Here is a 26700-nt window from a genome sequence, read left to right as displayed (position 1 = left end):
CTCGGGGCCCTGAGCTGAGAGGGGGGCCCCCAGGATTGCCTGATAAAGTTAGTCCACAATGAAGATTATGTGAAGAACCCTCTAAAATGATATGTCCAGCTATGTACAGAAGAACACATGACACCATGGAACAAACAATTTCCGAGATATGGTTGAAGACTAGAACGTCTAAATGTGAGTGAATCAATAAATCAAACTTTATTTATATTGATCGATTAACAAAAGACAGATATAGAAAAAAGCAATTAAAAACAATCTGGAGCTAATGCAGTATTCAAATTGAATAGATAAATAAAAAATGGAAGATAACGAAGGTAATTAATAATTAAATTATTATTGAAAGTGCTTTAAGTTAAAGTATGTTGGGATTTGTTGCTGTACTAACAAAATATGAACAGAATTTGAATTATTAAACGTGATCTACGCCATGACGCATCCTGCTCTGGATCTATTACGAACATTACGGCCGCGCAGGGTCATGTGACGCACGGAGACACACCTCCAGCTCCAGCCGACGGAGCCGCCGTGGTGGAGGACCAAGGACAGGCCGACCGGAGAGGCTCCTCCGCCCGCTGCGGTGCGCGCAAACTCCCGGTGCGGCAGACCCACGGATCCCCCTCGTGTACAGATGTGTCTCCGTCCAGCTGTGCTCGTCACATTCACCCAGCGATCAGGTAAAAGATATATAAATCATTATAAACACAGAATGAGCTGCTGGTAGAAGACATGTCTCAGTGTCTCCGTGTGTGTCTGCGTCGGATGATGTGGCAGAGTCGGTCCGTGTTGCCAGGGATACACAAAGTCAGAAACACCACACGTTCGATTCCCTGGTGTTCCCTCTACAGGAGCTGCCCACTGAGACAACATCATGTCCAACTCTCAGAGGGAAAACGGCTCCGCAGAAGCCAAGAAATCCGACCTGCGCGAGAAGAAGTGCTGTAAGTGAACTGCTCCATTAGATTCTGCTGCATGACCGCATCGTGGTCCACAGGTGCACTTAATAATTCTAGAGCGTGTGTTGTCCCCTTTGGACTCCATTCACTTATTGTCTCTCAAGCTCCTCCATTTAGACGCCAGCCCATGATCTCTGTAGGATAGAAAAATAATCTAGATTATAAGAGTGATGTAAAGAACAATCCTCCTGCTGCTGCCCCTTAAGAAAGAAAATGACCTTTTCTCTCCCAGGTAGTTTTTTCTTCCTCTAATTTCTCCACATGCTGCTATTTTTAAATCCCATTCCACAAATGGTGTTTGTGTCCAGAGAGACACAATTATTTTTGTCCAGCACACACACACGACCTAGTTAATATGTGATTTAAATTGGTGGGAGGTGGGATAGAGGAATGGAGGGATTTGCTTTATCTATCCCAAACTGGGGAATTCCTGTATTTCAGCAGCAACGTATCAAAATAATCAAGATATAAAACAGTACTCAAACAAAACCATACAAAATAAAGTATGAAAATATAAAGTATATATGTAGCGAGAGAGGATCCAACTTGGTCAACACAACCTAATTTTTTAAAAGATGAAAATCTTCTTCTGACAAAGATATCAATTTGCTGTTTTACTTAATTTCTCCTCATTATAAAGCTTTTTCGGGACCATAATATGATATGATATAATATATCTGTCCCCTGTGCAGCTTGGGCCTCCTACATGACAAACTCCCCGACGGTGATCGTCATGATCGGCCTGCCGGCGAGAGGGAAGACGTACATGTCAAAGAAACTCACACGGTACCTCAACTGGATCGGAGTCCCAACCAAAGGTCCAACACCACTCCAGACAAAAGCCTCTTTTTACTTCTTTTTAACTCTCTGCTTTAAAGTTCCCTGTTCATATTTCAAGTCAGAGAGGATTTGTCCATCCTGTTTTCAGGTAGAGTACATGGATCCCATGCTCAACTTTTCAGGACAGTGTATCATAGTTAAATCACTATACTTCCTCTTTATTTTTAACTGTATACGCAGCTACACATTTAAAAAAATGGTGGCTGAAATCAAATGCTGGAGCAATCAACCAATCAAGGATTTGCTGCAAGAAACGAAACGTGCGGGTAATTTTGTCAAGTATTACAGTGGATTACTTTTTGTAGGTAAAAAGATTTACCCAGAACTTTATTCAGACTCTGGTCCCTGTGATGGAAACGTTCCAGATTCCCACTTGGTGGAGGGGCGAGACGCGGCTCCAGAAAGAACTCGAGGGGAAGATTCAGGATTTGTTTTTATACTTAACTCTGCAAAATAGGGCATTTGGGAACATTTGAATTGTGGGGCAAAAAAATGGCAAACTGTTTAAAACTGTTAGATGATAAGTGTGATAAAAAATAGATATGTACTGTTTATCAGAGTTTAGCCTTAGTGGAGTTGTAATAGTTCAAAGGAACTTGGCAGTGACTTGAGTGTGAATGTCGTTTGTTCCTTGGCAGTGTTTAACTTGGGCGTGTACCGCAGGGAGGCCGTCAGAGCGTACAAGTCCTACGACTTCTTCCGCCACGACAACGAGGCAGCCATGAAAATAAGGAAGTAAGTTCCCCTTCCACCGGTGTGTTCATCACGGGCTCTCGTCCGGTCGTACGACATTAACGTATCACGTGTGTCACAGTGAGAGAAGCTGGAGCATCTCCAGTCTGGATTATCACATTTCTCTCAGCCAACACGAGTCTGTTAGGCTTTCTGCAGCCTCCACTGCTGCATCAGTGACTAAGGCAGGCAGTCGATATCGAGTCGGCGTCAGCACAGTGTTCATGTTATTAGACTGTACGCAGATAAATACTAAAATCACTGCTTATTTCCACAAAGCACAGCTGCCTCCCCCCCCCCTCACGGCCGTATCTGGTGGAAATGGGGTTTGTCTCGTGAAAACGTGATGGGCTCCTGACAGCATCCCACTGCTGAATCGTGACCTAGATATCAAACAGGCTGCTGCTGTCACTCTGAAGATGACACCGTCCCCCCCCCCCCCCCCCCCCCCCCCCGGCTGTCACACAGACATTAAACCTGAATCAAACTGCTGCTGTAAAAGAAGAACGACTTTGTCCTTGTTTTTTTAATCTTCGGGGTCTCAGGCCGGTGGGTTAAAGGGATAGGATTTAATTAGAAATGGTTACTGGCTGAAAGAGAGATGAAAAGATTGATAATCTTGTGTCTGCAGAATATGTAGCCACAGACAGCAGCTGGTTACTTTATTGTAGATAGAGGTGGGAGACGTCAGCCTGGTTTTGACCATAGATCTAAAGATACTTGACATGAAGCCAAATTATCTTGATCGCCACCTGGTGGCTGGCTGCAGTATTGGTCATGAACCTGGCATTTTAGGTTCGTTCTTATGTCACTGATATATGTGCATGTGCTCATTTTGTCTTTTTTATTTTCTTATCTTGCTTTAACAATTTGACGTTTTCTCTCTCTCTCTCTCTCGCTCCCCCCCCCCCCCCCCCCCCCCTCGCAGACAGTGTGCTCTGGTAGCTTTGCAGGATGTGGGGGCTTACCTGAAGGAGGAGGGAGGTCAGATCGCGGTGAGGACTCATCTGTCCATCTGTCTCTGTCTGCGTCTCTGTGTCGGCTCATTTCCTAAAGCTCTGAAATGTCTATGACAGCAACACATCTGACATCAGGACAGATTTAATCCTGAAGGACGTCCAAGTTATACACATTCTCCTGTTTTTTCAGGTTTTTGATGCAACAAACACAACAAGAGAGCGTAGAGACCTCATCCAAGGCTTTGTGAAGGAGAATGGATTCAAGGTAACATTGGAAGTGTTTTTTATTATATTCTGCTGTTATTTTGTCTTTGGAAATTGGACTTAATTGTAATTCACATTCAAACATTCACAGTTTATGTAGCGTTGAACGTGAAATGATGAATGTGAGACTTTTAAATGTTAACAAGAACACTCCACAGGGCCCCTTCAAGGTCTAATTTAAAAATTGGATGATCTTGTGTTGATTGCATGTTAGTCGTACCGTGACCTCTGACCTCTCTCCAACAGGTGTTCTTCGTGGAGTCGGTGTGCGACGACCCTGAGGTGATAGCTGCCAATATTCTGGTACGTCACTCAAACCCATAATCTATAAATATATCCAGTGTCTGCTTAGTTATGTAAGACTTGCTCACATGGTCTGACTGTGTTGCATACCTGCCACAGGAAGTGAAGGTGTCCAGTCCCGACTACCCTGAGAGACACAGAGAGAGAGTAATGGACGACTTCCTCAAACGCATCGAGTGCTACAAGGTCACTTATCAGCCGTTAGATCCTGACAACTATGACAAGTAAGAGCTGATCACATCTGCTTCTCTCTATCTCAATCGGTCATTACATTTAATAACTGGATCATTGGATCGCTCCGGTGAACCTCAAAGGTTTTATAGCAGTTTGCAACAAATAAACAATAGATGGCATCAGTAAACAGATTTTAAGTTGAGCCCCCCATGATCCATCACCACCTGCAGGGACCTGTCGTTTATCAAGGTGATAAACGTGGGCTGGCGTTTCCTGGTGAACCGGGTGCAGGACTACATCCAGAGCAAGATCGTGTACTACCTGATGAACATCAACGTGCACTCTCACTCCATCTACCTGTGCCGCCACGGAGAGAGCAACCACAACGTGGAGGGCCGCATCGGGGGGGACTCCGAGCTTTCTCCTCGAGGGAAACAGGTACGAGTACACAGAAAAAAACAATCACAAGACTCATTAGTTCACTGGGATGGGATTTGCTTTAATTCTCTCCATTGGCTTTTTCCCGAGCATTAATCTAATAAAACAGACAGTAACCCTTAGAAAAGAATTGATGATATCTAGACGATGATTGTTGATTTGAGTTTCTCTCGTATCCCAGTTCGCCCACGCCCTGAGAGGCTTCATCGAGGAGCACCAACTGTCGGATTTGAAGGTTTGGACGAGTCAACTGAGGAGAACCATCCAGACGGCGGAGGAGCTCGGGGTTCCTTATGAGCAGTGGAAGATTCTCAACGAGATCGATGCTGTCAGTACCCCGACATCCAACCTCCCACGTTTTGAAATGATAGGAATCACTGGTCTGATTTAGAAAGAAGGGGACATTTTTTTTAACCTGCCTGCATGCTCGATTCTAACTCTTAGTGGGGGGAAAGAGTTGCTTCATGATAGTGAGGAAACCAGTAGAAATGAGGAAGATGTGTCGATGTAGCTTGGAGCCGCAAATTTGTTTTCAAAATCATTTCGTCCCTTTTCTTCCATGCATCAGTTACAAAGAAGCACTTGCTTCTTTGTATTATGTGCAGTGAAAGTGCTTCTGCTTACTTTAATTTGTTCTTTGATATTAGAATGAATATTCTTTTCTTTTTTTAATATCCCTCCTCAGGGTGTGTGTGAGGAGATGAGCTATGAGACGATCGAGAACACTTTCCCAGAGGAGTTTGCTTTGAGAGACCAGGACAAGTATCACTATCGCTACCAAGGAGGAGAGGTAACCTGGCCCACTCCTTCCATCCCATCGTGGTTCACAGATGTTAGTCAGGTTGATGTTTTGTTAAAATCGTCTTCTCTGGCTCTGTAGTCCTACCAGGATCTTGTTCAGCGACTGGAGCCGGTCATCATGGAGCTGGAGAGACAGGGCAACGTGCTGGTCGTCTGCCACCAGGCCGTGATGAGATGTTTGTTGGCGTACTTCCTGGACAAAAGTGCAGGTAGAAGAATGATCACAGAACACACACACGACACACGGACACGTTTAATTTGTGCTTTTTTATCATCCTAAAGAAGATCTGCCGTACATGAAGTGTCCGCTCCACACTGTGCTCAAACTCACACCTGTGGCGTATGGTAGGTCTTCCCCCCCAGGACACATGACTTTACCCTATGACCCTTTGTTTTATTGACATTTTCTGTTTCCTATCTTGCAGGTTGCAAAGTTGAACTGTTTTATCTGAACGTGGAGGCAGTGAACACACATCGAGACCGGCCCCTTGTAAGTTCCTCTCATTCAAATTGAATAATCTCATTTTTTACATGAATGTGATTTCACCATTGTTGAATTAAAGCCACATAAGTTGTCACATGTGCAAAGTATGTGTGTGTGTTGTTGACTTTCATCAAAAATAATTCACAATTAATCAGCAAACCACAAAGGAGTCTGACGGGCTCCTGTTTGTTGTATCCACTAGTTTAATGCTTGTTTGCGATGCCTTGCTTCTTTAACTCCCTCTTTTTAATCCCTGTCCCTTGAATCTTGAACCTGCCTTCAGCTCAGCTTATTAAATTAAATGTTTTATATGTTATGGACTGAAGCCCTGGCTGATCATGCTGCCCTGCTTGGCTGAAATAATCATTATAACCATCGCTCTGGTTATGGATGAATGAAAAGCTGTATTTGAGCTTCTTGAATTATTTTAAAGGTTTACACTGTTAAATGAAGAGAAGGTGTGTGAGGGTTGTGCTTTACTTATTCTATTCTTAAAAGGAGACATATTCAGGCTCATAATTTGAATTTATGTTTTGATTTGAAAAGGTGTACTTGCTCTAATATTCAGAAAACACATCACTTTCTTCAGACTGTCCTTTGCTGCAGCTCCTCTGCAGCTTCAGGAGCTTCAGGAGCTTCAGGTGCTTCAGGTACTTCAGGAGCTTGAGGTGCTTCAGGTACTTCAGGTACTTCAGGATCTTCAGGAGCCTCGGGAGCTTTTGGAGCTTCAGGAGCTTCAGGAACATCTGGAGCTTCGGGTTGCTTGAAGTGCTTGAGGTGCTTCATGTGCTTCAGGAGCTTCAGGTGCTTCAGGCGCTTGAGGAGCTTCATGTGCTTCAGGAGCTTCAGGTGCTTCAGGTGCTTGAGGAGCTTCATGTGCTTCAGGAGCTTCATGTGCTTGAGGAGCTTCATGTGCTTCAGGTGCTTTAGAACAGGGGTGTCCAAACTTTTTCTCCGAGGGCCACATACTGAAAAAAATACGAAGGACTGGGCCACTCACGCCGCCACGCCCCTCCCTGTTGAATTTGGCGCTACCTGGTGTCTAAACTGAGAAGTGCATTACAGTGGGCCATAGTCCATTATAATACATTACATTACATTTCACTTAGCTGACGGCTTAAGGCCGTTATATGCTTCTCCGAGTCCGTTACGGACAGACGGATCGGACGGACACTTTTTGATTTATAGTTCTACGAGCCTTTTTGTTCTGAAACAATTCACCGCCAGAACAGTAGTTGGCGCAACGGAAGTCGAGCTTAGAGAAGCCTACCTCATGAGGTATATAGAAGAAGTAGTCCACGTTAGTTTATTTACGTCCCCCCGGCTCACACACAGTTAACGATGGCAACTAACAGAAAAAGGCTGTTGATGACGCGACAGTTTTTTGCTGAAATAAAGTGACACCCAGCGGGTCATAATGCTTATGTTATCGTGTCTTAGCGCAGCGGTATCCTGGACTTGTTTCAACAGCTGCCACAGCTTGAAGCTACACGGAGGCAGCTAGCTTCCCCCCCAGCTTCCACACACAGTCAGCATGGACACCCGATACCAGCTACTACCAAATGATTGCTTCTAACCTGACGGTGTTTGAGAAACAGTCTCATGACAGCCTTGGGATTAAAGTCAGCGGGTTTTTGCGCTGTTCCCACCGCAGTTAGCATGGTGGCTAGCCCGCTAGCCCCGTTATGAAAGTTCGTTATAACCGTATGTGACCGTACACACATGCCGTAAGTGCTCTAACCAGCCACCATCAGCCGGACAACGTCGCTGCTTAACACACTTGTCACATTAATCATAGAGTCGTAGTTGTGATTTGGGTTTATTGTGATTTAGGGAATGAAACAGGAATTTGAGGTCCGGAAATGATGTCGTCCCGAAATGCTGGCGTTAGCGACCAATCACAGCCAAGGGCTATCTGTGGCTCTCCGCCATGCCTACGTGTAGTTAGAAAAATCAGAGCTGCACGAAAAGCTCTCCGAGGAGCCCCAGAGAGGCCCGGAGAGGGCGTTCCACGGCAAAGAAGGCGGTCCTATCTGTCCGTGTCCGTCAAAACGGAGAAGCATAAATTGGCCTTTATATCCAAAAGCGACTTACAAAGGCCGGCGCATGGTTCTGCAACTGCGGCTGCAGCTTTTCACACAGTTGTGTTGATGGACTCGTTTAATTTATGGTTCTCCAAGGGTTGCGCGTGTTGCAAAGCAATTCACCGCCAGAACACTAGGTGGAGTAACGTTTTAAAGTTTCAAGTGGTCATACTTTCGGACCTCTTCTGACAAACGCTCTTCTATTTGGTCCATATTCGTTCTTTTAAATCTTCCTTGTGTAACCAATTTTAGGAGTGTAAAAGTGAATTACAGTATAATATAAGTTGGACTAACAATAAGACCAGGACCAGAATCAGAAGAGACCAAATTCGAGAGGAGCCACTATACTGAGCAACAACAATGAGGCAGACACAAGAGTAACAATTGAGTAGCCACTCTTATATTTTACAGTGAACAAAGTAATTTGTCTGGTTCGTACAAAATGCAAAATATTCTACCAAACAGTAAGAAAAATAAAAAAGTAGTGTGCACACTTAAAACAAAAATGTCTGTTGGGGCCCTTAAAATAAAAGGAGTTGTTGAAAGTTCACCTGATTCCAAGGTTCCTTGTAGTGTAATGTGAGTGTATTATTTGTGTGAATGAGTGTGTACGTGAATATCTCCTCGGTGCTAATCTTCAATCAGGGTAGTTGGCTCGCCATCTTTCACAGCAGGAAGTTGTCCTGAACCTCAGACTCTCAGTCCTCTAAAAAACCTGACCTGTAGACAGGGTCACACAATACATTCAACACTATCCATTCTCAGATGCATCATTAGGGATATCAGATGTCAAAAGATGCACACAATTACATCTTATTCTGACAAATCTTCATCTCTATTCAATTCTCAAATCTCTATCTTTGTTGTACAACTTTCAATCTTTAGTGTATCATTCATGAGAACTAAATATTAAAGTGCTCACACATTTACCTGTTCATGTGAACAGTTTAAATAATACTTATGGCAAGTAACCATTAACATACAAAACCATTAATTATAAACATCTGAACCATGTGCAAATAACATAACAGTACACATTTTGAAGTAGACTCAGAGGTATTAAAGAATTTTGCTTAGTTCACTCTTACACTATAGGCCTATTCATGTCCGAGATCTGCACCAAAAACTACCCTCTAATTGCTTTAAACTCAGTTGGAATAACATCAATGTCTTCAATAAATTGCACAATACAAAATAAACTATTGTTTTATATTCATCACATTCACAACATATCAAATTACTCTTTTTTCCCAAATATCACCACTGCTTTCTTTCAGCACACGGAAAACAACAGGAAAATAGCACCAGAGCAGCTAAAGAGCAAATTTCTCACCGTTGCTCTGTGTATCAAGGTGGAGCATGCCGATGCCGAACCTCGTAGCAGCTCTCCGGAGGACAGGCAAGCAGTTAGCCTGCTAAGCACAGAGCTAGCATTAGCATGGACACCTACGGTAAGCGTCAAGCTATCTTTTCATCGGATAATTAACACGTCTTACCGACGTAACTCTCCTTCGTTCAGCCACTTGGCTCCGGACCTCCACTGGGTAAGTGCTCCGACTCTTTTTTCCTTTTTCACAGGTTTCACTCTGGGTTTTTTTCTCTAGTTTTCCTCTTCTCCTTAACACACAGCTGCCCTCGCTTCCCGGGCCGAGATCCGAAAAGACCGGAAGAGCAACGCGACTGCACTTCCTCTCCGAGCCGACAGGCTGAGCGTGGCCTGCGTAGCTTCTGATTGGCTGCTGAGAACTAGGTACCCCACGTGGGACCATGCGAGTTGAGCGGTGCATTCAAAACAAATAAGATAATCAAAGCAAACAGTCTCTCTTCTTTTACGGTACTAAATTAACAGTGTTTCTTACACCTGGTTACACTTGGTTTCTGCCGGTATTATGGGGAATGAAACCTTAAATGTGATTCCGGAAAGGATGTAGTTAGCAGACCAATCACAGCCTTGCGGGCTAAGTGAGGGTTGCGTAGCTGTGTTGTATAGCTACAAAAATTGGGCTACGCATGCAAGAAGGGGTACACAAGCACGCAAGGGCCTCTTGCATGCTTGCGTACCCCTTCTTGTGTGTCTCTGAAAACGCAGAAGCATGCGCTGGTCTTAAGTGCATCAACCCTGAGGGTACAAACCCAGAACGATAAGAATCAAGAAAGTACAATTTCTTCAAAAATAAAGCAAAACAAAGTGGTATAAGTAAGTGCCATTTTAGTGCTACTAAATTGTTAGTTTCAAATTTGTTATATTATTTTTTTTAATATATATTTTATTTTTAGACATTGATGCGGCCCAATTAAAAATGGATGACGGGCTGCAGATGGCCCGCGGGCCATAGTTTGGACACCCCTGCTTTAGAAGTTTCAGATACTTGAGGAGCTTCAGGAACTATGTTGTCTGTGGGGGAGAGGAGCTGCCTTCACTGAGGACTTTGGGCTTTTTAACTGCAGGTTTTTTACATGCACAAACTAGAATGACACTCATTAACAGTCCCCTTAAATTCTCCAATTCAATTCATAGTCTCCTTTGAATTGGCTTCTGTTGTTGAACCTGTTACCCGAGTCAATGTGGAGAGGATGGTTACTCTGCTCGGCTGTGATCAGGAGTCCCCAGATCTTTTGTTTTTTCCTTTAACACCTTGCAGCATCTCATCTCCTACCAGGATGAAACCCTGAGGGACTCTGCTCTCGTACCTCGGAGGAATAGTTATACTCCCTTGTCCAGTCACGACCAGGTCAAGCGTCCCAGGCTCTACAGTGCAGGAAACCCGCCCTGGCTACCGCTTGCCCCCACGCCATCAGCTCTGATGCCAGAGGGACGGCAAAGCCAAGTTAGTGAAAGAGTTATAGCCCCCCTCTTTTCAAATATATCTCCGTCAACTTCAATCAGTCACCTCCCACCACAGTTGTGTGTTTGGCATCCGTCTCCCCTCAGTCTTGTATCCTCTCGATGATTTAGTGTCCTTGTTGACATGGGACTCGTCTCTGTGTCTCTGTCACGTGTTGGGTCTCGAAGGAAAGTTCTCTTTGTTGAATGTTTCTTGGCTGTCTGATGTTTGTCTTGCATGACCTTTGCTTCACCACTGGTCAATTTCCAGCGTGAATATGCAGAACAGCATATCTCTTTGTGAGATACACTCCTGATGAGTTGAGCCTCTGCTGAAATAAAATGTAATTAAAACGCTATGTGGAGTAGAGGTGGTTTAAGAGTAGTAATCCATTCACGAGCATCTTCTATAAGACAATAATTTATATCAGCATCAATTTTTTTTATCTTAAATTTTAGATTTACACTCTTTTCTAGAGCGACAATTCTTTTTTACTGAAATCCATTCGAGAACATGTAACTGCAATTGAAAATTTATATAAAAGGTAAATTATAGATTTTAAACCCATAAAAATTGTGTTTTTTATTTACAAATGCATATTCATAAGTATATTTGTTGTGTATTTGTTGTATATGGGTTGGCTTTGGCTTGTGGGTACAGTGCATCAGCCTCTCTCTCTCTCTCTCTCTCTCTCTCTCTCTCTCTCTCTCTCTCTCTCTCTCTCTCTCTCTCTCTCTCTCTCTCTCTCTCTCTCTCTCTCTCTCTCTCTCTCTCTCTCTCTCTCTCTCTCTCTCTCTCTCTCTCTACCCGTCTTTCAGCCCCGAATAGGAAGCAGATGTCTGTGAGTATTTTTTTCGTGAGACTTGGGGAAAAAAGTTTGTCAAACGTTTCATTTTCTTTCCCATAATTCAACCCATTGTTCAAGTCATGTTCTCTTAATATACGTTATCATAGTATTTTTATGGTTTTCCAGTACTTTGGTTTCTTCAACCTGTCATCACCTTTGCACTCAGAAAGCTGCTGTCGATATGTTTCATCTCAGAGACGTTATCAAGACTATCGCAGCCTGATTCTTTGGAAAATTTATAAATGACTGCGACAGTAAAAGGCGGCTTCTTTAAAAGCATTTGATTATCACATTTGTTAGACACCTACATATGTTTTAAAGAGGTGAAATGATAGACAAGTAACTACACTTTGCTGTGCACATATATAATGTATTAATAATAATAGAATGGTTATTTAAGAGTGTCTCAGTATTGATTAGAGTGAAGCAATCACACGTAGGTTCAGAAAGGTGATAATAATTAATAACTTCTTCTTAGACAATGTTCTAATGAACAGTCTCCAGTGCTGCGGCCGTTTAACAGCACTCCACATAAATGACCCAATTTTCCAAATAGGAACCTAAGACTCCTGGGACTATTAGTTTCCTCTAATAGAATTTTCTGCTGTGAGGCATTAATCTGTGAGTGTCAGTGACGTTTCCTCTCTCTTCAAGGAGTCCCTGTGCGAAGGAATCGACTTTGACAGCTCCGAGGAAACTAGTGGCTGTGTCCGCTTCTGAGTGAAGATGAAAAGTCTTGTTCTTCACGGCGCAAATTAAAGTTTGGGTTCGATCATGATTCAGAAGATGGATAGAAGTATTTTTGAACTACAGTTATTGGAAATCGTGGTCAGAGAAGGATGAAGTCAAAGAGGAGTTTGTGTTTTAAAACCAGGCAACTTGGACACAGGGTCAATTTTTATTTCTTTATATCTGCAGTTTCTGTATTTGTCTTTATTCTGCATTCTGAGGCTTTGACCTGGAGGCCTTATCACTAGTATCATAAACTATTCTGCATGTGCACTACAAGAATCTTTCAACAAAACAACACAACACAGTGTGTTAAACAACTGCCAACTGTTTCTTATTGTACTGTAAATAATACAGAGCCTTACTGATCATTACATACACTGAGTATCATTTCCTCTATTCTTCTCTATACAATCACATATTATGAAAAAAAATCAATATCTACATTTGCAAACAGATCATGTTATAAAATAGATGCTGTAAAAACTTTTTATAATATAAATCCGCTCATCTTATAGACAGACATTTGCACTTTTGATTGTTATCTGAAGCCATCGTTTGTTGTCTCATCTTATAGATTTGAGAGATTGTACTGTACAGGGCTCTGAAGGAAGATTAAAATGCTGTATAAAGATTTATCCCTCTTGTTATAGAAGCATCGTTAGAAAATACTTCACAGTACTTGACATATCGTCCCGGCAGTAGGTGACCGATGAACTTTCTGTCTCGAGCTGCTGTTCACAATGTTTTTAATGTGTCTCAATCAGCTCTTAATGATACACATTCATTGTGTTCTCTCAAGGGATTTGTAGGTATCATTGCTATTTTGTTGAGATACTTTTGTTCATGTTATCAAACAAAGAATTTGATTTATTTGCTTCTTGCAAACGTTTATTTTCTTCTTAACTTTTCCTCAACATCAGCCTTTTTATTTACTAATGCAGAGTTTCATTGGATGACTGTGTAATGTTTGATCATTGATAAGTTACTGCCGTGCTCCAATCAGCCTCCTTGTGCCTTTTTAGCAGACGATAAAAGTGAGTTTCAATGAGTCTTGTTTTTTCTCAAAGAAATATCAGAGTCAAATGAATCTGAGCATTCAACTGTGTTATTGATCCCTTTTGACTTTCATTGTATTATCCCTTGTTATATCAAAAACGTTATCAATATTATTAAAGAACTAAATGAAATTCGATTTTTTGGCCAATTTGCTTTGTTTTACCTTGTTTTATCAGCACAAGGCCAAAAGTGTCACGAAATGGAGAGGTTGAATGGAGAAGCTAAATGACTTAGCAGGTTGAATAGCAAAAAGGGAAATTAATTAATTCACTCAGTTGCTTATTTCTCCTATCAAGATTCATTTTTTAGATACACATTGTGTTATTCAATGAGTTATATTTTCTAGGGACATAAAAACTGTTAATAGTCTAATTAAAACAGTGAACTACGAATATGTATACTATGAATATCTGCTGATAAATCCTAATAAATCTTTTGTTGCAAAGGTTGCAACTGAATCAATTCTCTCCTTTATGAATCCTCACATGTCTCGTTGATAGGACTGAATCTTAAATCTGTTACCACACTCAGATCAACTAAACTGTTTTTGTCCTGTATGAAGCCTCATATGTCTATTTAGACTGCCCCTTCGGTTGAATCTTTCACCACACTCAGAGCAACAAAACGGTTTCTCTCCTGTATGAATCCTCATATGTCTATTTAGATCGCCACTTTGGTTAAATCTTTTACCACACTCAGAGCAACTAAACTGTTTCTCTCCTGTATGAATCCTCATATGTATATTTAGATAGTCCCTACAGCTAAATCTTTTACCACACTCAGAACAACTAAACTGTTTCTCTCCTGTATGAATCCTCATATGTATATTTAGATAGTCCCTACGGCTAAATCTTTTACCACACTCAGAACAACTAACCTGTTTCTCTCCTGTATGAATCCTCATATGTATATTTAGATAGTCCCTACGGCTAAATCTTTTACCACACTCAGAACAACTAAACTGTTTCTCTCCTGTATGAATCCTCATATGTATATTTAGATAGTCCCTACGGCTAAATCTTTTACCACACTCAGAACAACTAAACTGTTTCTCTCCTGTATGAATCCTCATATGTTTATTTAGATGGCTCCGTAGGCTAAATCTTTTATCACACTCAGAGCAACCAAACGGTTTCTCTCCTGTATGAATCGTCATATGTTTATATAGATCGCCCCTTTGGTTAAATCTTTTACCACACTCAGAGCAACTAAACGGTTTCTCTCCTGTATGAATCATCATATGTGTATTTAGATGGCTCCGTAGGCTAAATCTTTTACCACACTCAGAGCAACTAAACGATTTTTTCTCTGTCTTACATCCCATATCACTTAGAGGCCGTTTGTTGTTTCTTGTATTTAAGCCAGTCTGAGGTTCCCTGGTCTCCAGCCAATCGTCCTCACTCTCTTCAGTCTCAGAAGAGTCTTCCTTCTTATCCTCAGGACCTTGTTGTAAAAATCCATCAGGACCTGAGTTCCTGGCTGGTTCTGGTCCTCCACAGTCCGCTTTGTTCTCCTTCCTCTCACTCGGATGAAGCTTTGACGATTTAAGTTTCTCTTCATCTTCTTCACACATCACAGCGACAGGAGTCAATGTGAACTTGATATCAGCCTCCTCCAGTCCTTGAAGCTGCTGTCCATCCTGATTGGTCCATGGTTCCTCCTGTTCCTCTTTAAAGAGGGGGGGCTCTGGGTCCTCCTGGTCCACAAGAGGGTTCCTCTGCGGCTGCTCAGGGGGAACCTCTTCTTTTATCACCATCAGTTGCTGGACGTCTGCAGGACACACTGAAACACAAATACACACATTTATAATTTTAGAGTATCCTGAAGTGTTTGGAAAAACTTGTGTTGTGTTGTTTAATGTCGACTGTTGGCATTTGTTGAACGATCACATTCAGGAAGAAGAGATGTTGAGGTCGTTTACAGTTGGTGTAACGACGCAGCTCGTAAAGGAAGCAGCATAAAACAAAAGGTTTCTGGTAAAAAAAATGTCATTCACAGCAGCAGGTTTTTCTGCACAGACTCGTTCACAACAGCATCAAATCCTCCTCATTATTCAGGTGAGACGTGGAGCAGCCGGGTGCAGCAGACAGAGACGGGAAGTGTTGAAAAAGATATCATAATCATGATTATTTTGGACAATATTGAAATCACGATTATTCAAATGATGCTTTTGAGTTTGAAAACATGATGCATTTATTCAGTATTTTGCTCCAAAAAAACAGACAGACAGTGAAAGAGAGGGGTGGGGGATGGCTATGACGACCATTATCATTTACCCCCAAACACCTACATTGAACGGGTTACATACAACAACAAGCAGAGAATCACGGACGCTTGAGAATGGCATGGCGCTGCCGCTACATAGTGTGGTGCTGCTCCTCTTCGGATTCTTTGAATCCTTGGTGTTCTCATACAAGAAAACCCTTTCTGCCCTTTTTGTCGATCAGACAGGTCTGCCATTTTCCACTCTCTCTGTTTTGTTTAAATACCGCAGGTCACCGCACACACAACTCTCCTCCTTCACTTTACAGCTGCTTGACAGTGAGTGCTAGTCAGCAGGGCAGCGTTGAATGCTTTGGGGGAAGGGCTGAATTGCGCATGCAATATCAGAAAATCATTTCAACTTGATTATACTAGTTTGGAGATCGTTTGATCCAATAACCGAAATCACGATTAAATTTGTATTAATTGCACTGCCCTACGCTAAGGCTATCTTTATTATTGTCAACATGAATATTAAAGTCACCACCATAATAATTTTATCGGTCTTTAGGTCTAGGTTTGATAAAAACTCAGGGAATCCTGTAAAAAATTCAGTATGAGCACAGGAGCACGGTAATATACAGCAAATATGATTGGCTGTTGGTGTTTCTTGGATTGGCGTGGAAGCCCAAGAGCAAGACATTAAAATGAGTTCATTCAAATTGAATTCTCTGGGAACGTGTCTGAATTTATGACTGGGGGGAGTAGATTCATTTAGACTGACACATTCATCATGATGCAGCCACGTCTCAGTGAGGTACAATAAATCTATATTGTAATCTGAGACTAGTTCAATAACTAAAATAGCTTTTGATGACAGTGATCTAATGTTTAAAAGACCACATTTAAAAGTCTTAGTCTCCTGCGTTGTTGTGTTAATTTGTATTGGATTATTTTGTGGAGTTCTCGCTCTGTTAATGTTGCATTAAAATAATTTAATCAGACGTGGACAGACACAGTCTCTATGGGGTTGTGTGACTGATCCAAAGGGAGCGCAGAGAAGTGTGTAGCACTGCAGCTCTGCTTCCTGGTCCCAACACTGGGTTGTCATGTTATAGACTGAGTAATATTCCTGGATAAGAGAGCTGCCCCATCCCAAGTGGGATGGACGCCGTCTCTCCTAACAAGACCAGGTTTCCTCCAGAAACTTAGCCAATTATCTACAAAGCCCGGAACCGTTTACAGGACACCACCTGGACAGCCAGCGGTTAAAAGACAACATGCGGCTTAACATGTCATCACCTGTTGTGTTGGGGAGACAGCCAGAGAAAATTACTTTGTGCGACATCGTTTTTGCAAAAGCACACAAGGAATCAACATTCACTTTAGTGAACTCCGACATGCGAAGCCGGGAGTCGTTGCTGCCGACGTGAATTACGATTTTCCTGTATTTACGTTTAGTTTTCGCCAGTAACTTAAGTTTGGATTCGATGTCGCTGGCTCTGGTCCCTGGGATGCAATTGACTGTGGTCGCAGGAGAATCTGTTTGAACCGTGAGCTGGTGGCTCCTTAATCGTGGGCTCTTTAATGGTAGCACTATGCCCCGTCCGGACCGTCACCTCGCCGCCCTGGGCTCCCGGTTGCACGGAACAGGTCGAGGTACTGCTAGTTGAGGCTAAGCTACGTGCTAGGCTGGGTGGCACCGCGGCGGCTAAGCTAACTATAGCTAACGGAGGTTCTAAGCTGCGGAGCCGAGCTTCTGGGTCGCTAAGCCTCGCCTCCATCGCTACCAACACATTGTATTTATTACATGTACCACTACTGTTAATGGAGGCAGAGGAGTCAGTAAACACGAGCAAGAGACGCTCGGAGCAAGAGAGAGAAGACATCGCTGCTGTATCCGCCTGTTCGACTACGAGGCTGAGCTCACACAGAGTCACGAAGCACCAGAGAGTAGGGGCTGGGGTGTGTGGCTGTTTAACTATGGACCGGTGAGTGAGTGTTTAGCCGTAGTGATACAGAGACACAGCTGTTAGCAGAGGAGCTAGTTCAGAGAGCGTGACCACCACCAGCGGCAAGAAAACAGGAAATGACGCAGCACGCTTACCGTCATGACGTAATAATAACATTTACTCTTACCAGTAGAATCAAATTAAAACGAGTAGAATTGAGTTCAGCCTATTGGTCCGGCCCTTCACAACTGTCCATGTTCTCATGTGGCCCCTTGGGAACATGAATTACCCCCCTGCTCTCGGGACTGACCTGCTCTGTGCAGCCGGACTACGGGCTGCATCGCGGCATCGATCACCCTCCTCTCCCGCTCGGACCGCTCCACTCGGTCCTCGTACCCAGCCACGGTTTCCTCAAGCCTCGTGAGGATCTCCTCCCCCGCCCCCGCGAGCCGCTCGGTGAGCATCGCTCTCAGCTCCAGGACTTCAGCCTTTCCTCCTCCTTTCTCCACCTGCAGCAAGAAGTCTTCAGCGGCAGCGCTGATCCGCTCATGTACCGACACCCGCAGCAGCTGCACGGCCGACATGTTCCTCCTTCCTCCCCACTCTGAGTCTCTGAGGGGACAGAGGAAGCCAGAGACTCCGAGCTCCGAGCCAGCAGTGACCCCTGTTGGACTGGAGGACGAAGAGGAAACGAAAGTACTAATACTGCACAGTAGAAATACTCTGGTACAAGTAAACAAGTACTAAAGTATAAGCAACAAAATAAACTCAACCAATGGTAGAAGAAGAATTCGAATCATTCACTGAGGTAGAAGTACCTAGACAGTAAAGTAATATTCCATTACAAGTAAAAGTACAAGACAGTGAAGTGGAAATACTCAATAATTAAATTAAACAACCCCGACAGTAAAACCAAAAATAAACAACAATTTCTAGGACTGAAGAGCAGCACTGAACGGGCCCGAGCACATAAACGCTTCCCTTCCTGCGTCCGTAACGTGATGTCGATTCTGGCCTGCTAATTGCTCAATTGGGTCAACACTATCAATTGCACATCACACTGGGAAAACTTACTATAAATTGGATGATAGTTGTAAAACAACGCGTATTTCCTCTTGCCAGTAGGTTGCACCATCAGTATTATTACAGACTGACTAATAAATCTGTTCAAGTAGGGAGTCTTCGTGTTATTAGACTGTACGCCGATACATAATAAAATCACTGCTAATTTCCACAAAGCACAGCTGCCTCTCTACCCAAACCCATAATCTATAAATATTCCTGGTGAATGCTTTGATATGTAAGAACCATGCTGCCTGCTCACATGGTCTGACTGTGTTGCTTACCTGCCGCAGGAGGTGAAGGTGTCCAGTCCCGACTGCCATGAGAGACACAGAGAGTCAAACGCATCAAGTGCTACAAGGTCACTTATCAACCGTTAGATCCTGACAACTACGACAAGTAAGAGCTGATCACATCTGCTTCTCTCTATCTCAATAGGTCATTACATTTTTTAACTGGATCATTGGATCGCTCCGGTGAACCTCAAAAGTTTTATAGCAGTTTGCAACAAATAAACAATAGATGGCATCAGTAAACAGATTTTAAGTTGAGCCCCCACTGATACATCACCACCTTCAGGGACCTGTCGTTCATCAAGGGGATAAAAATGAGCCGCCGTTTCCTGGTGAACCGGGTGCAGGACTACATCCAGAGCAAGATCGTGTACTACCTGATGAACATCAATGTGCACTCTCACTCCATCTACCTGTGCCGCCACGGAGAGAGGAACCACAACGTGGAGGGCCGCATCGGGGGGGACTCCGAGCTTTCTCCTCGAGGGAAACAGGTACGAGTACACAGAAAAAAACAATCACAAGACTCATTAGTTCACTGGGATGGGATTTGCTTTAATTCTCTCCATTGGCTTTTTCCCGAGCATTAATCTAATAAAACAGACAGTAACCCTTAGAAAAGAATTGATGATATCTAGACGATGATTGTTGATTTGAGTTTCTCTCGTATCCCAGTTTGCCCACGCCCTGAGAGGCTTCATCGAGGAGCACCAACTGTCGGATTTGAAGGTTTGGACGAGTCAACTGAGGAGAACCATCCAGACGGCGGAGGAGCTCGGGGTTCCTTATGAGCAGTGGAAGATTCTCAACGAGATCGATGCTGTCAGTACCCCGACATCCAACCTCCCACGTTTTGAAATGATAGGAATCACTGGTCTGATTTAGAAAGAAGGGGACATTTTTTTTAACCTGCCTGCATGCTCGATTCTAACTCTTAGTGGGGGAAAAGAGTTGCTTCATGATAGTTAGGAAACCAGTAGAAATGAGGAAGATGTGTCGATGTAGCTTGGAGCCGCAAATTTGTTTTCAAAATCATTTCGTCCCTTTTCTTCCATGCATCAGTTACAAAGAAGCACTTGCTTCTTTGTATTATGTGCAGTGAAAGTGCTTCTTCTTACTTTAATTTGTTCTTTGATATTAGAATGAATATTCTTTTCTTTTTTTAATATCCCTCCTCAGGGTGTGTGTGAGGAGATGAGCTATGAGACGATCGAGAACACTTTCCCAGAGGAGTTTGCTTTGAGAGACCAGGACAAGTATCACTATCGCTACCAAGGAGGAGAGGTAACCTGGCCCACTCCTTCCATCCCATCGTGGTTCACAGATGTTAGTCAGGTTGATGTTTTGTTTAAATCATCTTCTCTGGCTCTGTAGTTCTACCAGGATCTCGTTCAGCGACTGGAGCCGGTCATCATGGAGCTGGAGAGACAGGGCAACGTGCTGGTCGTCTGCCACCAGGCCGTGATGAGATGTTTGTATGCGTACTTCCTGGACAAAAGTGCAGGTAGAAGAATGATCACAGAACACACACACGACACACGGACACGTTTAATTTGTGCTTTTTTATCATCCTAAAGAAGATCTGCCGTAGATAAAGTGTCCGCTCCACACTGTGCTCAAACTCACACCTGTGGCGTATGGTAGGTCTTCCCCCCCAGGACACATGACTTTACCCTATGACTCTTTGTTTTATTGACATTTTCTGTTTCCTATCTTGCAGGTTGCAAAGTGGAACTGTTTTATCTGAACGTGGAGGCAGTGAACACACATCGAGACCGGCCCCTTGTAAGTTCCTCTCATTCAAATTGAATAATCTCATTTTTTTACATGAATGTGATTTCACCATTGTTGAATTAAAGCCACATAAGTTGTCACATCTGCAAAGTATGTGTGTGTGTTGTTGACTTTCATCAAAAATAATTCACAATTAATCAGCAAACCACAAAGGAGTCTGACGGGCTCCTGTTTGTTATATCCACTAGTTTAATGCTTGTTTGCGATGCCTTGCTTCTTTAACTCCCTCTTTTTAATCCCTGTCCCTTGAATCTTGAACCTGCCTTCAGCTCAGTTTATTAAATTAAATGTTTTATATGTTATGGACTGAAGCCCTGGCTGATCATGCTGCCCTGCTTGGCTGAAATGATCATTATAACCATCGCTCTGGTTATGGATGAATGAAAAGCTGTATTTGAGCTTCTTTGAATTATTTTAAAGGTTTACACTGTTAAATGAAGATAAGGTGTGTGAGGGTTGTGCTTTACTTATTCTATCCTTAAAAGGAGACATATTCAGGCTCATAATTTGAATTTATGTTTTGATTTGAAAAGGTTTACTTGCTCTAATATTCAGAAAACACATCACTTTCTTCTGACTGTCCTTTGCCGCAGCTCCTCTGCAGCTTCAGGAGCTTCAGGAGCTTCAGGAGCTTCAGGTGCTTCAGGTACTTCAGGAGCTTGAGGTGCTTCAGGTACTTCAGGTACTTCAGGTGCTTCTGAAACTTCAGGTGCTTCAGGAGCCTCAGGAGCTTCAGGATCTTCAGGAGCCTCGGGAGCTTCTGGAGCTTCAGGAGCTTCAGGAACATCTGGAGCTTCGGGTGCTTGAGGTGCTTGAGGTGCTTCAGGCGCTTGAGGAGCTTCATGTGCTTCAGGAGCTTCAGGTGCTTCAGGTGCTTGAGGAGCTTCATGTGCTTCAGGAGCTTCATGTGCTTGAGGAGCTGCATGTGCTTGAGGAGCTTCATGTGCTTCAGGTGCTTTAGAACAGGGGTGTCCAAACTTTTTCTCCCGAGGGCCACATACTGAAAAAAATACGAAGGACTGGGCCACTCACGCCGCCACGCCCCTCCCTGTTGAATTTGGCGCCACCTGGTGTCTAAACTGAGAAATGCATTACAGTGGGCCATAGTCCATTATAATACATTACATTACATTTCACTTAGCTGACGCTTAAGGCCGTTATATGCTTCTCCGAGTCCGTTACGGACGGACGGATCGGACGGACACTTTTTGATTTATAGTTCTACGAGCCTTTTTGTTCTGAAAACAATTCACCGCCAGAACAGTAGTTGGCGCAACGGAAGTCGAGCTTAGAGAAGCCTACCTCATGAGGTATATAGAAGAAGTCCACGTTAGTTTATTTAAGTCCCCCCGGCTCCTCACACACAGTTAACAATGGCAACTAACAGAAAAAGGCTGTTGATGATGCTTATGTTATTGTGTCTTAGCGCAGTGGTATCCTGGACTTGTTTCCGAACTGCGTTGCTAATTCAACAGCTGCAACAGCTTGAAGCTACACAGAGGCAGCTAGCTTCCCCCCCAGCTTCCAAACACAGTCAGCATGGACACCCGATACCAGCTACTACCAAGTGTTTGCTTCTAACCTGACGGTGTTTGAGAAACAGTGTCATGACAGCCGTGAGATTAAAGTCAGTGGGTTTTTGCGCTGTTCCCACAGCAGTTAGCATGGTGGCTAGCCCACTAGCCCCGTTATGAAAGTTCGTTATAGCCGTATGTGACCGTACACACATGCCGTAAGTGCTCTAACCAGCCACCATCAGCCGGACAACGCCGCTGGCTTAACACACTTGTCACATTAATCATAGAGTCGTAGTTGTGATTTGGGTTTATTGTGATTTAGGGAATGAAACAGGAATTTGAGGTCCGGAAATGATGTCGTCCCGAAATGCTGGCATTAGCGGACCAATCACAGCCAAGGGCTATCCGTGGGCTCTCCGCCATGCCGACGTGTAGTTAGAAAAATCAGAGCTGCAAGAAAAGCTCTCCGAGGAGCCCCAGAGAGGCCCGGAGAGGGCGTTCCACGACAAAGAAGGCGGTCCTATCTATCCGTGTCCGTCAAAACGGAGAAGCATAAATTGGCCTTTATATCCAAAGCAACTTACAAAGGCCGGCGCATGGTTCTGCAACTGCGGCTGCAGCTTTTCACACAGTTGTGTTGATGGACTCGTTTAATTTATGGTTCTCCAAGGGTTGCGCGTGTTGCAAAGCAATTCACCGCCAGAACACTAGGTGGAGTAACGTTTTAAAGTTTCAAGTGGTCATACTTTCGGACCTCTTCTGACAAACGCTCTTCTATTTGGTCCATATTCGTTCTTTTAAATCTTCCTTGGTTTCTGCCGGTATTAAGGGGAATGAAACCTTAAATGTGACTCCGGAAAGGATGTAGTTAGCAGACCAATCGCAGCCTTGCGGGCTAAGTGAGGGTTGCGTAGCTTTGTTGTATAGCTACAAAAATTGGGCCACGCACGCAAGAAGGGGTATGCAAGCACGCAAGGGCCTCTTGCATGCTTGCGTACCCCTTCTTGTGTGTCTCTGAAAACGCAGAAGCATGCGCCGGTCTTAAGTGCATCAACCCTGAGGGTACAAACCCAGAACGACAAGAATCAAGAAAGTACAATTTCTTCAAAAATAAAGCAAAACAAAGTGGTATAAGTAAGTGCCATTTTAGTGCTACTAAATTGTTAGTTTCAAAATTGTTATTATATATTTTTTTAATATATATTTTATTTTTAGACATTGATGCGGCCCAATTAAAAATGGATGGCGGGCTGCAGATTGGCTTCTGTTGTTGAACCTGTTACCCAAGTCAATGTGGAGAGGATGGTTACTCTGCTCGGCTGTGATCAGGAGTCCCCAGATCTTTTGTTTTTTCCTATAACACCTTGCAGCATCTCATCTCCTACCAGGATGAAACCCTGAAGGACTCTGCTCTCGTACCTCGGAGGAATAGTTATACTCCCTTGTCCAGTCACGACCAGGTCAAGCGTCCCAGGCTCTACAGTGCGGAAAACCTGCCCTGGCTACCGCTTGCCCCCATGCCATCAGCTCTGATGCCAGAGGGACGGCAAACCCAAGTTAGGGAAAGAGTAATCCAAATATATCTCAACTTCAACGTCAACTTCAATCAGTCACCTCCCACCACAGTTGTGTGTTTGGCATCCGTCTCCTCTCAGTCTTGTATCCTCTCGATGATTTAGTGTCCTTGTTGACATGGGACTCGTCTCTGTGTCTCTGTCACGTGTTGGGTCTCGAAGGAAAGTTCTCTTTCTTGAATGTTTCTTGGCCGTCTGATGTTTGTCTTGCATGACCTTTGCTTCACCACTGGTCTGTTTCCAGCGTGAATATGCAGAACAGCATGTCTCTTTGTGAGATACACTCCTGATGAGTTGAGCCCCTGCTGAAATAAAATGTAATTAAAACGCTATGTGGAGTAGAGGTGGTTTAAGAGTAGTAATCCATTTACTAGCATCTTCTATAAGACAATAATTTATATCAGCATCAATTTTTTTTATCTTAAATTTTAGATTTACACTCTTTTCTAGAGCGACAATTATTTTTTACTGAAATCCATTCAAGAACATTTAACTGCAATTGAAAATTAATATAAAATGTAAATTATAGATTTTAAACCCATAAAAATTGTGTTTTTTATTTACAAATGCATATTCATAAGTATATTTGTTGTGTATTTGTTGTATATGTGTTGGCTTTGGCTTGTGGGTACAGTGCTTCAGCCCATCTCCACATCTCTCTCTCTCTCTCTCTCTCTCTCTCTCTCTCTCTCTCTCTCTCTCTCCTTCTGAACCCGTCTTTCAGCCCCGAATAGGAAGCAGATGTCTGTGAGTATTTTTTTCGTGAGACTTGGGGAAAAAAGTGTAGCAAACGTTTCATTTTCTTTCCCATAATTCAACCCATTGTTCAAGTCATGTTCTCTCAATATACGTTATCATAGTGTTTCATGTATTTTTATGGTTTTCCAGCACTTTGGTTTCTTCAACCTGTCATCACCTTTGCACTCAGAAAGCTGCTGTCGATATGTTTCATCTCAGAGACGTTATCAAGAACGACTATCGCAGCCTGATTCTTTGGAAAATTAATAAATGACTGCGACAGTAAAAGTGTAGTTACGGCTTCTTTAAAAGCATTTGATTATCACATTTGATTATCACATTTGTTAGACACCTATATATGTTTTAAAGAGGTGAAATGATAGACAAGTAACTACACTTTGCTGTGCACATATATAATGTATTAATAATAATATAATGGTTATTTAAGAGTGTCTTAGTATTGATTAAAGTGAAGCAATGACACGTAGGTTCAGAAAAGTGATTAATAATGAATATCTTCTTCTTAGACAATGTTCTAATGAACAGTCTCCAGTGCTGCGGCCGTTTAACAGCACTCCACATAAATGACCCAATTTTCCAAATAGGAACCTAAGACTCCTGGGACTTTTAGTTTCCTCTAATAGAATTTTCTGCTGTGAGGCATTAATCTGTGAGTGTAAGTGACGTTTCCTCTCTCTTCAAGGAGTCCCTGTGCGAAGGAATCGACTTTGACAGCTCCAAGGAAACTAGTGTCTGTGTCCGCTTCTGAGTGAAGAGGAAAAGTCTTGTTCTTCACGGCGCAAATTAAAGTTTGGGTTCGATTATGACTCAGAAGATGGATAGAAGTATTTTTGAACTACAGTTATTGGAGATCGTGGTCAGAGGAGGATGAAGTCAAAGAGGAGTTTGTGTTTTAAAACCAGGCAACTTGGACACGGTCATTTTTGTTTTTTTATATCTGCAGTTTGTGTCTTTGTCTTTATTCTACATGCTGGGGCTTTGACCTGGAGGCCTTATCATTAGTATCATAAAGTATTCTGCATGTGCACTACAAGAAATCTATCAACAAATCAACACAACACAGTGTTTTACTCAACTGCCAACTAACCCTTATTGTACTGTAAATAATACAGAGCCTTACTGATCATTACATACACTGAGTATCAGTTCCTCTATTCTTCTCTATTCAATCACATATGAAAAAAAATCAATTTCTACATTTGCAAACAGATCATGTTTTAAAGTAGATGCTGTAAAACTTTTTATAATATAAATCCGCTCATCTTATAGACAGACATTTTCACTTTTGATTGTTATCTGAAGCCATTGTGTGTTGTCTCATCTTATAGATTTGAGAGATTGTACTGAACAGGGTTCTGAAGGAAGATTAAAATACTGTATAAAGATGTATCCCTCTTGTTATATAGAAGCATTGTTAGAAAATACTTCACAGTACTTTACATATTGTCCCGGCAATAGTTAACAGATTGAACTTTCTGTTTACGAGCTGCTGTTCACAATGTTTTTAATGTGTCTCAATCAGACCTTAACGATACATATTCATTATGTGTTCTTTCAAGGGATTTGTAGGTATTACTGCTATTTTGTTGAGATACTTTTGTTCATGTTAACAAACAAAGAATTTGCTTTATTTGCTTCTTGCAAACGTTTATTTTCTTCTTAACTTTTCCTCAACATCAGCCTTTTTATTTACTAATGCAGTTTCATTGGATGACTGTGTAAGGTTTGATCATTGATAAGTTACAGCCGTGCTCCAATCAGCCGCCTTGTGCCTTTTTAGCAGACGATAAAAGTGAGTTTCAATGAGTCTTGTTTTTACTCAAAGAAATATCGGAGTGAATGAATCTGATAAAGATAAACGCTTCCCTACCTGCATTCGTCACGTGATGTCGATCCTTGTCTGCTATTTGCCTATTAGATTAAATATGTTTGTTTAGAATCACTGCCCTATGATCTATGTTGTATTATATAGATCTGTGATCTACTGAGTCCAGTATCACACAGATTGACAGACGGAACCGAACCATCCCAGTACAAACAAGCATATAAAAATAA

At 42.7% G+C, this 26700-nt stretch overlaps 2 protein-coding genes and 1 pseudogene across 3 annotated transcripts; 2 read left to right on the top strand and 1 right to left on the bottom strand.

Annotated features, from left to right (window-relative positions):
* Window positions 1-545: 545 nt before the first annotated feature.
* pfkfb2b (6-phosphofructo-2-kinase/fructose-2,6-biphosphatase 2b) lies at window positions 546-14884 on the top strand. 2 transcript variants are annotated; one of them, XM_053430739.1, is made up of 16 exons: window positions 546-674; window positions 846-938; window positions 1646-1771; window positions 2432-2528; window positions 3454-3520; window positions 3675-3749; window positions 3995-4051; window positions 4151-4275; window positions 4456-4663; window positions 4845-4991; window positions 5349-5453; window positions 5544-5673; window positions 5747-5809; window positions 5890-5954; window positions 10675-10860; window positions 12359-14884. In XM_053430739.1, the coding sequence occupies exons 2-16, from the start codon at window positions 869-871 to the stop codon at window positions 12422-12424; spliced, it is 1587 nt and encodes a 528-aa protein (XP_053286714.1). In that variant the 5' UTR covers window positions 546-674; window positions 846-868; the 3' UTR covers window positions 12425-14884. The 2 variants fall into 2 exon arrangements, with proteins under 2 accessions (XP_053286714.1, XP_053286724.1); XM_053430749.1 differs by lacking the exon at window positions 10675-10860.
* On the bottom strand, window positions 12561-18265 carry LOC128448207 (gastrula zinc finger protein XlCGF57.1-like). The gene is made up of 2 exons (XM_053430780.1): window positions 17957-18265; window positions 12561-15274 (listed from the first exon to the last, which is right to left on the bottom strand). The coding sequence occupies exons 1-2, from the start codon at window positions 18228-18230 to the stop codon at window positions 14025-14027; spliced, it is 1524 nt and encodes a 507-aa protein (XP_053286755.1). The 5' UTR covers window positions 18231-18265; the 3' UTR covers window positions 12561-14024.
* Window positions 18266-19021: 756 nt separating this feature from the next.
* Window positions 19022-26548, top strand: LOC128448270 (6-phosphofructo-2-kinase/fructose-2,6-bisphosphatase 2-like; annotated as a pseudogene).
* The last annotated feature ends 152 nt before the right edge of the window (window positions 26549-26700 follow it).

This window comes from Pleuronectes platessa, chromosome 2 (genome assembly GCF_947347685.1).
Source record: "Pleuronectes platessa chromosome 2, fPlePla1.1, whole genome shotgun sequence".
In the NCBI taxonomy this organism is placed as follows: Eukaryota; Metazoa; Chordata; class Actinopteri; order Pleuronectiformes; family Pleuronectidae; genus Pleuronectes; species Pleuronectes platessa.
Note: the sequence above shows the minus strand (reverse complement) of the source record. Positions and strands in the feature narration are given on the sequence as shown.